The sequence below is a fragment of the Sander vitreus genome, chromosome 19 (genome assembly GCF_031162955.1).
Source record: "Sander vitreus isolate 19-12246 chromosome 19, sanVit1, whole genome shotgun sequence".
In the NCBI taxonomy this organism is placed as follows: Eukaryota; Metazoa; Chordata; class Actinopteri; order Perciformes; family Percidae; genus Sander; species Sander vitreus.
In genome coordinates, this window is record NC_135873.1 from 4,729,128 (window position 1) to 4,745,862 (window position 16,735).

At 37.0% G+C, this 16,735-nt stretch overlaps 2 protein-coding genes across 2 annotated transcripts; one reads left to right on the forward strand and one right to left on the reverse strand.

Moving 5' to 3' along the window:
- The first annotated feature begins 296 nt into the window (after positions 1–296).
- Positions 297–5,019, forward strand: LOC144534081 (CD48 antigen). Its single transcript, XM_078275764.1, has 7 exons — positions 297–377; positions 1,346–1,555; positions 1,649–1,759; positions 2,280–2,555; positions 2,687–2,794; positions 3,554–3,586; positions 3,679–5,019. Exons 1-7 carry the CDS (start codon positions 341–343, stop codon positions 3,699–3,701), a joined length of 798 nt encoding a protein of 265 aa, XP_078131890.1. The 5' UTR covers positions 297–340; the 3' UTR covers positions 3,702–5,019.
- Positions 5,020–5,197: 178 nt separating this feature from the next.
- On the reverse strand, positions 5,198–11,198 carry LOC144534080 (uncharacterized). Its single transcript, XM_078275763.1, has 7 exons — positions 11,057–11,198; positions 9,075–9,377; positions 8,213–8,497; positions 7,162–7,269; positions 6,970–7,028; positions 6,723–6,788; positions 5,198–6,013 (listed from the first exon to the last, which is right to left on the reverse strand). The coding sequence occupies exons 1-7, from the start codon at positions 11,181–11,183 to the stop codon at positions 5,936–5,938; spliced, it is 1,026 nt and encodes a 341-aa protein (XP_078131889.1). The 5' UTR covers positions 11,184–11,198; the 3' UTR covers positions 5,198–5,935.
- Between the last annotated feature and the right edge of the window lie 5,537 nt (positions 11,199–16,735).

Consider the following 16,735-nt stretch of genomic DNA (forward strand, 5'->3'; position numbering starts at 1 on the left):
GATACTATAGAATGATGCAAAGCATGGACACTACAGAATTGAAAAAAATATAAAAATTCATTATTTACAGCTATCTATTGCTAATTTCCCCAAAAAGTACATTTGGGATTTTTTTTTATCAATGTCAAACCAACTGCATGTGAGGACAATAATCAAGAAAGTAAAAAATATATATACATTTTTTTAAACTGATTGTCGAATTTATAACCTATGCTTGTTTTAGTATTTCTCGTGGAAATGTGGGTCTTTGTTCGTCATGTGAGATAAAGCAACACGTGGTTATGACAATGAAAAAAGGGAAGTCTCAAAAGTCAGTCTGCTTTGTCTCTGTGTTGGAACGATGAAACTTCAAATCCTCCTAACCCTATTAATCCAAGGTAGGTTTACATTGGCTGAAAATAACATTGAGCAGCAGCTGATATGCTTTTTTCAAACTTTATATAGTATGAACTATTTTAAATGACAATTCAGAACAGAATAAGTCTCTTCCTGACTTGCTGTGGCAGAATGAATATGACGGGGGGATTCTGGTAGATATATAGTAGTATCTCAATAGTAACTCAACTGCTCAGTCAGTTAAAAGGTCTTTCTCAGATTTGCTTAAATGTTAATGTCAAAAGGAAGGGTTATTTTGAACATTCAAAAAAGTCATAGTATAGTATGTTGAAAAAAGTCAACAAGAAGTCATAGTATAGTATGTAGAAAAAAAGTCATAGTATAGCATGTTGAAAAAGTCATAGTATAGTATATCAAAAGAATCATAGTATAGTATGTCAAAAAAAAGTCAACAAAAGTTATATTATAGCATGTCGAAAAAAAGTCAAAAGAACGTCAGAGTACAAGATGTTGAAAAAGTGAACAAAATGTTGCTGTATATATGTCAAAACAATATAACAAAAACTCATAGCATGTAGGAAAAAGTCATAAAAAGGTCATAATATAGTTTGTCAAAAAAAGTCATAAAAAGTATGTCGAAAAACGTCAACAAATGTCACAGTATAGAATGTCGAAAAAAGTCATAGTATAGCATGTCGAAAAAAGTCAACGAAAAGTTATATTATAGCATGTTGAATAGTCATAAAAAGGTCATAGTATAGCATTTTGAAAAAAGTCATAACAAGAGTCACATTATAGTATGTTGAAAAATGTTAACAAAAACTTATAGTATAGCATCTCAAAAAAAGTCTAAAAAGTCACAGTATAGCATGTCAAAAAAGTCAGAAATAAGTCATAAGACAGTATTTCAACTTCTGTTTTGTTTGTCACTTTTTTCATCATTTTTAGCTTTTTTCAAAATGTTGTCATTTATGTTGCTGCTAAGTCTTTTTTTTCTTTCTTTTTACAGTGGCAGTAATTGAATCCCTCAGGGAGGTCTCTGGGTACCTTGGGGATAATGTCACCTTGTCCTCAGGTGCCAACCCATCATGGAAGCTTTCCTCAATAGAGTGGTCAATATTCCCAAACAACACCTGGATTGCTACCTACCGCAATGGGAACAAAAACATTGAACGGGTTGATCGGTATAAAGGGAGAGTCAGTCTCAACACCTCCTCAGGTAAAAGACAAATCTATCACCTTTTAATGTAAAGGAGTCATTATTTTATTTCTCTTGTGGGAATGTCTCTTCAATGTTTTTTTTAATTATTAGGTGACTTGATGATCCATAATTTGAACAAAGAGGATGCCATGGAATACACTGTAGACCTCATCAATACTCAGAAACAGAACAAGGGAACCAAAACTAAGCTCATAGTGATACGTAAGTGTGACGAGCGTTAAAAGCTTATTGGCAATACACAAAACACCTGCACAATTACATTCAAGCCATAAAAGTTTTATGACATTATGACATCCTACATGGATCTTCATCATGTCAAACTTTTAGAAAAATTTAAACCACAACCATATTTATTATGCACACCAATAGGTCATTGATCACAAAGTCATCATCCCATACATCCGAATCTACATCACCCATGTTCAACATTATATATTGAAGCCATGTACAAAAATTGGGTCTTACGCCTTTCTAAAAAGTTGGCATAGTCAAAAGTGAAGTGCAGCCTTCAATACAGTTAAATGAATGATTTATATCCTCTTATCTTTAATGCTTTTCTTACACAGATGTTTGCATATACACTTTATTCAAAGTTCAGGGTGTTGCTAACACATGTTTTGCTAAGTGTCTCAGGTCATATGGTGATAAGCAGTCAGGTTTTAAAATTCTGTTGTATATATCTTAACGTCTAATCAACAATATCAATTTAAACCCTCTGCAGAACGCCTCCAAAAACCGACCATACAGACTCTCAACTGTGCATCTGTAAAAGGAGGCTCTTTCTTATGGCTGCGTTGTTCCTCAAAGGATACAGGTGTTAACTTGTCCTGGGAGCATACATTTCCTAGTCTTACGCTCTTCAACATGACAAGTCCTGATGGCAACTCTGCAGATTTTATAGGATTTCTGAACACCACACAGAACCGTGTCAAATTCACCTGCACCTCCAGCAGGACTATGGAGAAGAACTCAAGAGTCGTCACTCCAAAGTGTGGCGGTAAGGTCCCAATGAACTTAAAAGAGAAAACATGATACGATATGATGAACTTCATGCCAGTGTGATTCTAAGAAACTAATTTTTTTACGTTTTCTCTTAATTATGTTGTTTTTTCTCCCATGTTGTTACAGATGACAAGCCTCCATCTCCGCCTCCGCCCAGAGAAAGAAATGTTCTTTTTTTTTTTACAGGATTCCTCGTGGGAGCTTTACTTATAGTAATTATATTCTTTTTCAAAGGTAAGAAGAAAACATCATCTTCGTAGGAAGATTCTTAATAAAATTACAATGGTATTAAAACAACTGTTACAGACAAGAATATTGCATTTTAGGCTTAACCAGTTGGTTATCTTCCAAAAATTGAGCCAATGAATTTGCTATGCTGCAGAACACTCCAACAGCCTCATAGTACTGTAGAATGTAGATGACACTCACCTTTTTGAAATTCAGCTACCAATCAATAAGACCATGGCAGTTAGAGGAAATAACACATTTTGGTTGGTGCTATAACGCATCGTTGGAGTGGGGGCCCTTTACAAGTGGTGTGCTATAAAAAAAATGTGGGGATTATAAAGAATCACAAATATTGGGGGCACTACAACAAAATAGTGATCTGGGGCAGCTATAGCACATCTTGGCAATTCTGCATAGGCCCCCCAAAAAGGCTTAAGAACCCCAAGGTCTATTGTATTGAAAAATAGAATACAAAGGATTAAGGTATACATGCAGACTGGATGTGCTTAGGTCATGAGAATTTCTCATTTCTCTTGCTTTCCATGCAACACTTTCTTTCTTCAGCTATGTATCATAACCCCTCGTATTTCCACACTCCAGCCCACACATCAAACCAAGATTTGTCCTAAAGGTTACTGTTTCCCGAAATGACACCCATATAGCTCCTATCGTTGACTTTACACTGTGTTGAGAACATACACATGACCATAAAAACAGCCCAGATGTAATTTTAAAGCAATTAATATGTTGACATTTTTTTTAAAGAACAAATCAGAGCTGCATGGGGACACCTTCAAGGTACAGTACTACTGTATGTGATTCATGTATCCATGTTCCAATTGAAATGATCACTGTTACATTAATGTATTTGTATTCTCTTTTATTTTCAGGAAAACTGTTTCCATCAAAATAATATCATAATAGCTTGACTTTCTGCTTTGACTGTCCCGTGTTTTGTAGTAATAAGTGGTAACATAATGTCTCTGTCATACAAAACCAGAATGACGTCACTACAAAAAACATAAACAATGTCTGACAGCGTATGTGCAGCTTTGGGATTGCATAATGTTGTTTTTATTTAGAAAGTAAAAGCAGGAAAACTCAAATGAAACATTTGAATGTATTCTGAGATAATCTGGACACAATATATTGAATACATGTACAATCTAATTCAAACCACTGAAACAATTTCAAAACTCAAGAGAACCAACACAGACACACCAAAAGCTTCACAGTGATTAGATTTTATTGTACAGGTGTTAATGACATTTTTTGCATTTTCTCTGGTTCTCATGTCTTGTCTGACAATGTTTTTTCTTTTTTATTATCCTGTCATGTGAATTTTTTATTTCGTTTAAAACACTTTTCAACTTTGGAAATTGTGAGGTACTTATATGTATTAATAGTTCATTTTATTTCATTAGCTAAAATCAATGTCTTCATTCATAAATATGTCCTCATTGGTGTAAAATTACCTCTGCCAATGATCTGACTTATCCTCATAAGCGAAGAATTTCTTATCTGTATTTACAATGGATGTAGAGGTCTGATCGGACCGAATTTTTTCGTCCGAACCCAGCCCAAGCCTGACAGAGCCGTGACCGAACCCGGCCCGAGCCCGACAGGCATTCAGATATTTATGTCCGAGCCCGACACAGTTAAAATCTTGTTTTTTTTCTCATACTAATGACACATGTCTTTCACCCTGCATCAGTTGATCTCCTCTGAGTGTACACAGGTAATGGAGAACAGGAACGCACACCAGATTGGTCCAACAGAGCTGATTGCTGTCTCCTGATTGGTCGCCTGGAGGACAGCAGCCATGTTAAGCCTCATCGAACAGGAACTCAGTCTCTCTTCACTCTACCATTCCCAACATGTGCCTGTGTAAATCTGTGTCTTGTGTTTCAAGTTGTTGTGAGTAGTGTAAGCAGCCTTTAATGAAAATGATTGTTTTCACCTCTTGGATTTGTTATCCTTCAGGCATTTTGTTTTGGCTGTGAATACATTTTCTTTGTTTTATATTGCTAGTAGCAGTTTGGTAGGAGTGAGAAGTCCTTTTTTGTTTGTTCCCTTTTTCTCCTGTTTTGCTATCAGAAGCCTAGGTTAGAGCTTTGTCTTTTCTTTACATTTTGTTTTGGTTTAGGAAAGTTTTAGGTTGCCTCTAGAGTTGTTTTGTTTGTTGTGTTGGGGCCTCATCTTTCAATAAAATAGAAACTGCTACTTTGCAATTCTTTGTCCTGACCGTGTTTGGGAGTGGGTAGAGTGGGGGGGCACCCGTTCTGTTGCGTCCGGTTTACCCCTAGACATCAGGACGTAACACATAGTTGTCAAATTTGTAACCATTGACTATCAATAAAACCCTTACCCATACACATGCTTGCAAAAAATAATTACAAAAATACAGAGTGACAGGAAATGTAATTTAATATGATCACATTTGCACAGGCTGAAACCCAAGGCAGGTCTAAGGAAGACAGTCACAAAAAATGTGCATAGTACAGTACAAATATTTTCTCTGTATTTACAGAATTTACAACTATGTTAATAAAATTGGAGTATGTAGCTAAAAATATAATAGTTTTTGTTTTTCAATATGATAAAGGGAAGATGCAATACTCTCTCAAGGCCAAAGATAGAAAATGTACAAAAGTATGACATTTTTGACACTTTGAGCGAAGTATATCTAGTTAGTCCGCACGGCATTTCAGGATGAGAGAAAAACATGCTCTGGTTTATTGGCATTTCTTTAAACCAATCACAATTGTCTGCGGCAGTGCTAAGCGCCACACAAAAACAGTGCCTCTGCAAAATAGCCTCAAGAAGGAACTTGTTTTGATGGAACATGTGTATATTAAAAATTTGTTTTAGTCTTGCAACAGAAAACTCAGATTGGACAGATAGTCTAGCTAGCTGTCTGGATTTACCCTGCAGAGATCTGAGGAGCAGTTAACCATAGTCCTCAGAAATCCACAATCCGGAGTTTAGAATGCCAACACAAAGAAAGCGGAAGGTGAGACACACCCAGCCTAAAAAGAGTGACATCCGGCGGAATTTCAGGAGGCACCTTAACAATCCCGGAAGTTGTACATCGTCAATATAGACTAACTCAAAGGTAATTCTAGCAATACATCATGCTGTGATCCACTAGGAAATGTCTTGGTAGGGCGACACCGAAGCTTTCCTCATCCGACTAACCTGGATCTTGTCATACACCGTCTGGGGCTAGATGTGTGACAAAAGGAGGTTACAAAATAAAAAAGAAACATCAATGTCACAAGAAGATGCAAGACCTGTTGAAATATGAAAAACATGAGGGTACATACAAATCATGTACTTAACTAATGTGTAACTACTCATAATGCATAATGTAATCATATCTTATTTATCAATGTCAAAGATGGACCAGCTCAGCACTTTATTTAACTGACCACAGACATGATGAAGTAATGAAAAGGTAAAGTTTAGTAAATCATGATTACAACACTACAATTCAGTTTTTTTGGCCCGTCACTTTAACCCCAGCTTTGCCTATGAAGAAGACATGAACGTCATCAATAAAATCAGAAATCAGGATGATCAAAATACCTTGATTGATGCATTAATTAATGTATTGTTCCTGCATTAAGTCATGCATGAGATATTATTAATGTAAATTACTGATAGTTCATGAATGAATTCATGCTTTTTCATGCATGAAATAATGTGTGAATTCATGATAATTCATGTAGCATTATTATAAAGTGTTGGCGAGTTTTTCCTGAGGTGGATATTTAATGTCAAAGTCAAATGTTTGTGGTATTTTTACTCTTAAATAAAAGCAAGCATACAATCATAAACACGTGTCATTTAAACAATATACGGGAGGCACACATGCTTTCATATATCAATTCTCATCTGCAAGAATGTCAAAGATAAAAAGTTTTGCTCTCACCCCCGGTGTGACTGTGTCAATTCTGTTATTAATGGTTTCATACAGTGTGCATGACTTCATGGGCCCCTGGAAGTTTAAATGTGTACACATCACAGGGAGAGGAAACAAGAGACAGCAAAGTAGGTAAAACATGCATTTCATCCTCTAAAACAAGCATTCCCCTAACAATTAATAATTCCTCTTTAAAACTTCTGCAGATGATGTGTGCAAAGTAATGTGTGCACAGTAAATACATGAGCATACTTACATCCTCAATGGCTACATCAGAGATATCGGCATACACGGTGAGGTCATTTAAGTCAGCAACTGGTGGTAGATTGGTAGATAGAAGAAAGAAAAAAAAAGAAAAACAATGATATAGAAATCATAAGTTGTATTAAAAACTCTGAACATTTTAACGTTAAAAATACACGCTGCTATTAAAGATGCCATTTCTTACCTTCTTGTCTTTGTTTGCGGTGACAAACACACACAGTTACTCCAACTATCACGACAATCAACACACAGCCGACTCCTGTCACACTCAGGAGAACGATCAAGTGTGGGTCTGCAAGTCACAGTAATTTCACTGATATTAAGATTGAGTAACAGTAATAGTGATCATTATTGTGCAAGGTCAAATGAAATAAATAAATATATAGGACTACATTAACAATGAGTGCAAAAACAAATCATAACCCAAATACAAGAAAGCACTTTGTTCGAATAAACTAAAATCACACTGAGTTTCAGCAACCTAATTTGATTTAATTTTAACTATTTTTTTTTACAGTGCAATACCAAGTACAGTTTTTTGGCTAGTGACTTCCTCAGTGTGCAGGCTCTAGTATCATAACTCTATGATGTATTATTTTAGTTTTACATATCCAAAGACATTTAAAATATCTTTAGTGGTGAGGAAGTAAAGACATCTTTATTTGTCTTTTATCTTTACTAATCAGAACTACATTGGAGATACAGTGAGTTTGGATTAATTAACATTAATCTTTTTATAAATTTCACCCAACCTAATGGCAAAAATAACTTCAGTCGTACTACACAAGTACAATCAGATATTTTAGATTATTGCATCGTCTTTCTCACTGATCTCATAATTGTAGAAAGTATCTCTCTGACTGGTCACACTGTAATATGAGTCATCCAAATGCATTTAAGGATATCTTTAATATAATTACAGTTAGACCGGGGTTTGTGTCCCGCGTGTCACGTTTCCTAAACCCAACTGTCGCTTTCTTCTTTACCTAAACCCATTGTAAATTTTGCAGGAGAATTTGTATTTGAATTATTTATTTTTTTATTTCCACTGTAATATGAGTCATCCAAATGCATTTGAGGATATCATTAATATAATTACAGTTAGTTCAGTGAAACCATTTATATATCAAATATTGCCTTACTTCCTGTGCTTCTTTTTCTTCTGCATCATCAGTTGTTATTCACAAACACATTATTGACCCACTAATAAACTACAATCACTCCTCTGCACATACCTGTTTCTGGTGTGCCAGACGTATTGTTTCTGCACTTCACTGTTTTGGTTGCCGACATCTCACTGACTTCATTGGAAATTGTGCAGGTGAGTTTGGTGTCTTCATCCTGAGGTGTGATGATGTATTCCAGTCTGGGGCCTCCTATGGTTTGATTCCTCACGGCCCATGTGTAGGTGATGTTACTGTTACTGATGTCAGAGGTTGCCTGGCACTCCAGCAAAACTGTACAGGATTCGTTTAAGGTGTGCCACGTAGAATTTGAAACAATTCTGCCAGTTATGGGCTCTAATAGAACAGTTTGGAGAGAGAGAGAGAGAGAGAGAGAGAGAGAGAGAGAGAGAGAGAGAGAGATTTCAGCTAATCTCCATCAAAACACCAACAAATGCATCTTTAACAGAACTAGACCCACAGAACAGACTATTCACATCAGAATACTTTCACTGAACAAACTCTTTCGTTAACTTCTATTTCGAAACTAAGATCCACAATCTGGTGAGTTGTCTTGTTTGCTTCCAAAACACAAATCTGTAACCCAAAACGCAGATTATCTTTTAAATATCAGGGAAGAAGCAAGGGAAGTCCCAGACTACGGTCAGTGACTCCACACCATAAGTATAAAAGTATGATAAATATAGCCACAAAGAAACGATAGTGTGTGGACACAGTCTACAAGATTTGCTATTTAAATAAATATGCCAATATATTATATTATATTTAACATTATTAAACTATGATGGTCAAGGGAGCACAGAAAACAAGCAAATAAAGAAAACCTCTTCATGAGTTCTCTCTGCTACCATTGTTATGGAATATGTAAGAACAAATAAATCAACAATTATTAGGTTACTTGGTAATGTCTTACCGTGAACTGTCAGATTGAAAGTGACTGTTTCCCTTTGGCTGCCAGCAGTATCCTCTGAGAGAAAACTGAAAACACCAGAGTCTTTGAGAGTCAGTCCTCTCACTGTTAAACTAAAGTTTGTGGGGTTTAGGTCTAATCTGCCCTTGAACTGAGGTTCTTCAGAGAAATTTTTCGCTGCTATTATTGACCCTTTATATTTCCATTTTGCCAATGTGAGCCTTTCAGTTGGTAAGCATGATGAAAACTCTACAGTGTCTCCAACCTTTTTATGGATGTCACGTTGACAACTGGAAGCCTCCACATCTGAAACACATGAGCAAACAACAGAGTGTGACTGTCAAATTAGTTCCATAACATTAGGGGAGAGTGGTTTAGATATTCATAGAGCGAGAGCAAAAAAGGACAAAATTACTTACTACAACCGTAGCATCTAGGCCTAGTATGCAAAGTGTAACAGTACATGCAAATCTAGTAGCATAGAAAAGCAGAGCATAAAATTACTTAAAACATACTACGTATACGTTTGTGGTCTGTTTCCTGTCAACAGTCATCACTGGTTTTCTTTAATGGCAGTCACCTTCCCCTAACCTTAACAAATATTTTAGTTACCTGCCTTAACTGTTATATTAGGGAGGCAGGATGGAAAAACGCTCATATGAGTCGTGTTTGAATTGTCATATGTATGGGTTGTTGGAGCTGCACTGACATTCAACCTATTTTGTCATTTAGAAAAAGGATTTACTAAGATTTTATTTTCAGATTGCCAACTGAAAATAAAAAATAAAAATAATAACTACAGTGGTAGTTATGTTGTGTCTGGTAAGCCGATTGAACCTGCAGAATCAGAAAAGAATGTATCCATTAGCAGCTAAAACGATTGCCAGTTTAATATTTTAGCACAGCAATAGTCTTTAAAGCTGGCCAGGTTACCATACGTTATTCTCGAGAAAGAAGCAGCACACCCACAGACTCTGACCTCAGTGACAAAGGCACCACTAAAGCTGCTTTTATTCTGTGCTGCTCATCACTTTCGGTCAGTGCTGCTGCTGAAGGATACTCAGGAAATGGACAGGTCACATGTTTCTGCTGTCATGTTTTGTGACAAACAAGCTCAGAAGCTTTTCCAATTCAACAACTACTTGCTACCGCTTGCTAGTGACTAAATATGAACACAATATTGAAACACTGATGGCTTGTATCTGTCAGCACAGACAAGTTTTGAACACTTAACATAGACTCCCGTACTTCTGCAAATACTCTGAGAAAGTCCACATCTCCTTGTTCCTGTAAGCAATGTGTGTATGTAAGACCAGAATATATTATTTTATTAGGTGTAACAATATAACCAATCCTCTTTTCAAAAAACAAAGAGGAAGTGACAGGAATGGAAAAAATGCCCCCTGAATTGCATAACATTTTAAAGTTAGCCAAGGAGATGCAGCAGGAAATTTGCTGACACATAGTGTACCAAAAAATGCAAAGCATTACTGAAAATAGCCTAAAACCACAAGATACAACATGTATTCTATCTTATGATATATTATCAAATATTTTGCCCACTTATGAAATTCCAACAAAAAAACTTCGGGAGCTCAAATTTCCAATAAATGTTGAGCAATGAGTATGACTTTTTCATTTTTTATCAGGAGAGAACAATTAATGCTTTTAAGCTTTAAAGAGTTGGTGCATTGAAATAATGTCTTCAATTTAGATGCCCCAGTTCTCAGTATATTTCTGCTATAGCTTTGAAGCCACAGCTGCTTTCTCACTGGTGCATTTAGACGTCTTGCATTTGCAAACAAACAAGACATAAAAACTGCAGGCATCTTCCAAGGAATACACGTCATTTACCGATATGTCATGCACATAACCAGTAAATCCTGCATTCTTGACTTAAAGGCTCTATTCAAAGCACATGACAGAGTGCATCCAGCAAAAAAATAGCACTTTAAAATAAACTTTACTAGCAGAGGTGTACGTACCATGGAGGCAGACCCCAAGAAGTAGCACAGAAATGTATGTAAAGAAGCAGCTCAGGCAACCACCAGCCATCTCTGTGGGGAGAGGAACAGCGTCTGTTTCCTCTTCTGGTCTATCAAACTGTGCCATAACAGAAGTCAGAACAGAGAAAACAAAATAGACAGGGTGGATGATGTGGGAGGTCTCTGTCAACGATAAAGAAGCAGAAAAAGCAGTTTGGCCTGATATACTGTGAGATTAAAAGTAGGCACATCACAAAGGACACAGCTGCAAAGTGTTAAAAAATGAGTTGAATGAGAGAACATTTGGCACATTCTTTGTTAAATCACAGTCAGCTATTACAATCACACTATTTGTTTCCATTAGGTGACCAAACAGGCGACAAAATGTTCAAGATTGGCTCATTTTGCTATAAACTCTGGTATTCAATATAGTCCTACCCTGAATTGACTCAAGCTAACAAATAATGTATCTACTGACTACTGCAAGCACCTGTATCTGAGCTGGATGTGTGAAGATTCAAGTTACAGATCTAATAAAACCCTGAGCAGGAAGAACTTAGCCACATCCTTGCATCATGATAAGGAGATGCTAAAGGGATTACATTTTCACACTGGCCAAAGGTAAATGTCGCCAAAAACAGATTAGAGCATGTTCAGTGCTCCAGTAGAAATACTTAGAGGATTGTTGGGTGGTAGTTTAAAAATGTGGGTTTTCAGCCTGCAGCAGAAGATAAGCAGTGACTTTTCTGACTTCAGTGGGGAGTTTATTCACCACTGTGGGGCCAGAACAGAGAAAACACACAGGGTCTACTGAGAGAAAGTGTGGCCATTATAGTCCAAAGGCAGAAAAAGTGCAATGGGCACAGTGGAGTGTAGAGAGGAAGGAGCAGTTCCCTTTATACTCCAGAGTCTTGAATTGAATTTAAGCTGCAACATGGAGCTACTGTGAAGAACAGAGAAGTGGAATAGTGTGCAAAAACTTGTGGAGGTTGAACTGTAGGCTCCAGCATTCTGGCTTCAGAAGTCTGATGGAAGATACAGGGATTCCAGCAAGGAAAGGGGTTTCAGTAGTTGGGAGAAGTTTGGACATGATTAGTGTCAGGATAGATACCTGCACTGCTTCTCTTGTAGGGAAGGGGCAAATACGCTTATATTCAGGAGGAATCGTTAAGAGCAGGCTATTGCCGCTATTTTTGCTGAGAATATCAGTGCTGTCAACAATGACAATGAGTACCTATGTATAGAGAAGCCAAAGGGACTGGCAAAGTGCTATTGGATAAGAAGAAAATAAAAAGAGGTTAAATGGTCAAGTCTGTGTGTGGGCACCACTTCCCTTGAAAGAACATATAGGCTCAGTCTTGGTCCTGCTTAAAGCTTTAGTGCGTAACTTTTTGATATTAATAAACGTCCGTTATATTCAAGCCATTGCCGAGTTGCTACAAAGCTAATTAAGACTATCAGCTCCACACAACTCTCTCTGTACTTCTCAGTATGGCTATGTTCAGAAGATTGTGTCGTCCAGTGACTTTTTTTCCATGCAGAAACTCAAGTGAAGATAGTTACCTTTTCTGAATCCATCATGTTGTTTTTAATCCTCTGTGTCATCTTTGGCTACTATAGCCACTGCATGGAGAGGAGGGGAAGGGGAGGGGAAGGGTGGGGGCACGTGCTTGATCACGGAGGGCTTGTATCATGTGGACGCGCCGACAGTTTTGTTGTCATTACTTAGAATTCCTCATGGGGAGCAAAAACTACGCAATATAGCTTTAAGCTTCAGATATCTGCCAGGCACGTAGTATTACCTGCCTCTCTCTGAGTGTGAGTGGGGAGAATGCTGTAAATGTAGCCAATAAGATGTCAGGAATAAAAACCAGTAGGGCTCAAAGTCCTGCAAGAAGGGCATTGTAATTCAAAGTATACTTTACAGTACCACTACGGGGAATCCAAACCCTGTTGATTCTCCTGTAAAGAGGACGTATGTCCATTCCGCACATTATCTTATCATTCAAGAGGAGACATAGCAAAAATTAAAGATATATAAGTTCAAATGCTCAAATCTATGGATTTGTTGGGATCATGTGAGTGGGCAAGGGAAATTATGATGTCATGAGGGGAACTCTTCAGCAACAACCATGACCCCTGTCTCCTACTGCAATGTCTCAGCAGCCGGCTGTGAAAGGCTGTGGTTATACTAGTTTTAAAAAAAAATTACTGGTAGCCGCGGACTAAACAACATCACTACGCAATAGTGCATGGGGTTTCTGCAGAGATGGTCTGTGCACTGCCTGCAAGACAAAATGTTTCCTTTGATCTTCAAGGGGGATGGTTCATAGTTAAACCCTCATGTGAAACCCACAAGGTGAAACACAAGCGATATGGTTGCTGTCCACCTAAAAAGCAGCCAGCTTAATTGTGTAATTCTTCTCACGAATACAATATGTTGGAACCACACGCTTGTGTTGCTTCTCTAGAAATTCACGCATTATTATGACTGGTGAACAATGCTCTACACTGAAATCTCACCTCACAGGAATCAATTTACAAAGGGTTTGCATTCAGCCTACTCATGTCATGTCTGTCACTGTGTTTGTTTTAAGTAAACTCATAAAACTCACATAAACTAGCATCATTTAAATTTTTTATGAAAAACACATATTTGTCGGTCAGTTGGTCAGTCAGTTCCACAAAAGGCCTGATAAGTTGTTTGTTAAACAGAAATTACGACCCATATTTACGTTTTTAGTGGCAGCGTCCCCTAATGGGCGTAGTAATTATGAACTGAGCAAAGCAGTTAGTAAAGTGATTGAGTAAGAGTGCCAAAACTCTGTCAGGACACAACACAGGACTTTTAACCTGGAAACCAGAAATCGTGACCAATTTGAAAAGTAAACGGCAAGTTTCACTTTACCGAAACAACAAACAACAACAAACAACAAACGGCGCTACATCCAGTGTTTGCTCGTTACTTTTAAAAAGTAGTGTTTGCTCGTTACTCGTTACTTCTTAAAAAAGTAATCCGTTACTTTACTTAGGTACCCCCTATTGAAAGTAACTTTTTACTTTACTCGTTACTTTTACGTTACTTTTAAAAGCAGGGGTCTCTGGCAGAGACTGAAGTTAATTATACAAAAACTATATTTGACCATAAAGCCAATCTCTGGTTTATCAGTGAAGTGTCTGAACTGCACTGCAGACTGGATTCTCTCCTCAAAGAGTGACAGCTGATTCATTATGAACGAGTCCAGCGCGGGTTGAACGCACATCAGCAGGTCATATATAAGCTATATCACATTCTTTATAGCGCAGAGCATTAAACATTGAGCACAGTTGCTGAAAATATTTAGGGAGTTTGCAGGTGGGATACAATATATTAAAGGTGCAGTAGGTAGGCCTTATAAAAATAACTTTGTGTCATATTTGCTGAAACTGACTCTATGTTCGAGTAGAACTGCATGAAGCAGGTCATTTAAAAAATAATCTGGCTCCTCTGGTACCACCTACAGACTGTAGTGTGATTTTCAAAAGTCCACCGCTCCCTGTTCAGATGCACCAATCAGGGCCAGGGGGGGTGTCTAACTGCGTGTCAATCACTGCTCATGCACACGCATTCATTCTCCCTTGTGGGGGGAGAGGCCTAGGAGACCATTTTTGGGCTTTAGCAGAAAGGGGGGGGGGGGAAGGACTGAGAAGTGTTTATGCACTGTGATCAGCTAGTAGTGAATGAAATGTGTCAACTTCTGTTTTAAGAACTTTTTATACGGCCAGCACTCCAATTCTCTCCGTCACAATATTTTATATTTCATTACATTTTTAAGTTGTCACTTTGGGCACATCAGCTGACTGTTTACTTGGTGAAACCCTGAAGTGTATTAACATCAGTTTGCTGGCATTTCTTTTGAATGGAGAAGTGATACAGGGACAGTTAAATGACACTGGCCAGTGAGTCATCAAAGAAAGAGAACCAAAATCCACATCTTTTAGAATAGTTCTGAAAAACAAACCAGATGAGTTCAAAAGTGCACATGTATATATTTTTATTTCACAATATTATTTGTACCAAGTTAAGAATGCTCATTCATTTTTGACATACAAATTCATCTAAATGTAATTAATATCCTAGTGTTGACCAACAAATTAAATATAATGCACATAGGAACATACTATACTTTATATACAACATAGTACTCAACAAGGATGTTGCCTGAATGGAGAAACAATATTTTGAATTAAACATTTAAAATCATGCACGTACACACTGCTGCAATGACCTGTGAACCACCAAGCAGCGAGTAACTGGAAGGAAAATCACATTGCACCACCAAGTGGCAAAAATTGTAAACCAGCATGGGGAACATTTTATCAGTGTGAAAAGAAATACTGACATCACTGACACTATTTTAAAACACACTTCCTGGTGCTTAGAACACTGTAAAAGACCTTTAAAAGATGGTGAGGACAGATTAATACATACAATAGAACCTAAAACTGCCTCAACATGAATGTGTTTTTTTATGTCAATTCATTTTAATTTCTCTTTATACACCTGGAACCAAATCAGAGGAATCTTCTTAACTGTACACTGTACAACACAGCAACAACATAATCCAAAAGGTAAGATCAGATAAAGCTCAATGCAGTTTTGTTCAAATGAAATAAAACTGTGAAAGAAATGCTTTTGTCTGTGTTTTTCTCCAGTATTAAAGTCCCTCTAGATATTGGCAGCCAGATATGAAATACACCAAGCGATGTTGGTCAGCGTGAGCGAGAAGTCTTCACAGTTCCTCTTTCAGAGAAACATTGCAGTAATGACCACATTTAGAAAGCGCTAACACCACAGTGACATAGTAATTAAAAATGTCACAGCTCAGAGGAATGCAGTGCACTTGTAGCTTTTAGCTGGCAAAAATCTGGATTCTAAATATTTTTACATTTTTGAGAGTGTGTATGTAAATGTAATCTGATCTGGGAACATGATATTTCTATGCATATTTTGCATTAATCTGAATGTTTTTTAATATTTTGTGCACTTACTCCGCTTGTCAAGATCTTTGAGAAAAACTGATCGCGATGTGATTACTGTATTGATTTGGTGGTCCACCTAAAATAAGAATATTTTTCATTACTTGAATTTAAATTGAACCACTGCCTTATTCAAAATGCTCCATGATAATCAAAGCTACTGTACCTGTTCCAGCATCTTCAGAGCCTCTCATTACTTCATAGACACAACCATCACAAACATCATTTAACTGTTGCTTTTATGATCATGTACTGATCTTTTTGTTTAAATTGAATTAATATATTAAACCTATTTTTTATGAAAGTTGTGGTAGTTAAGGTCTATTCAATTACATTATGTCTGTTGCCATACTTTTTTTTAAGTAGCCATTGGTCACAATTTGTACAATCTATACTGTACCTGTTCCAGCATCTTCAGAGCCTCTCATTGCTTCATAGACACAACCATCACCTACATGTCAGAGATAATCAAGGTATGGTCAAAAATATTGAATGTTTTTGAGTGTATGAAAATTCTTTCCAAATCATTTTTATCCAGATAATTAGTAAATACAAATCAATTTCCACAAGATATTTAGTAAAATACTTTTGCCGAGATACTTACTAAATTCAACATCATTTAATTGTTGCTTTTATGATCATGCACTGATTTTGTTTTGT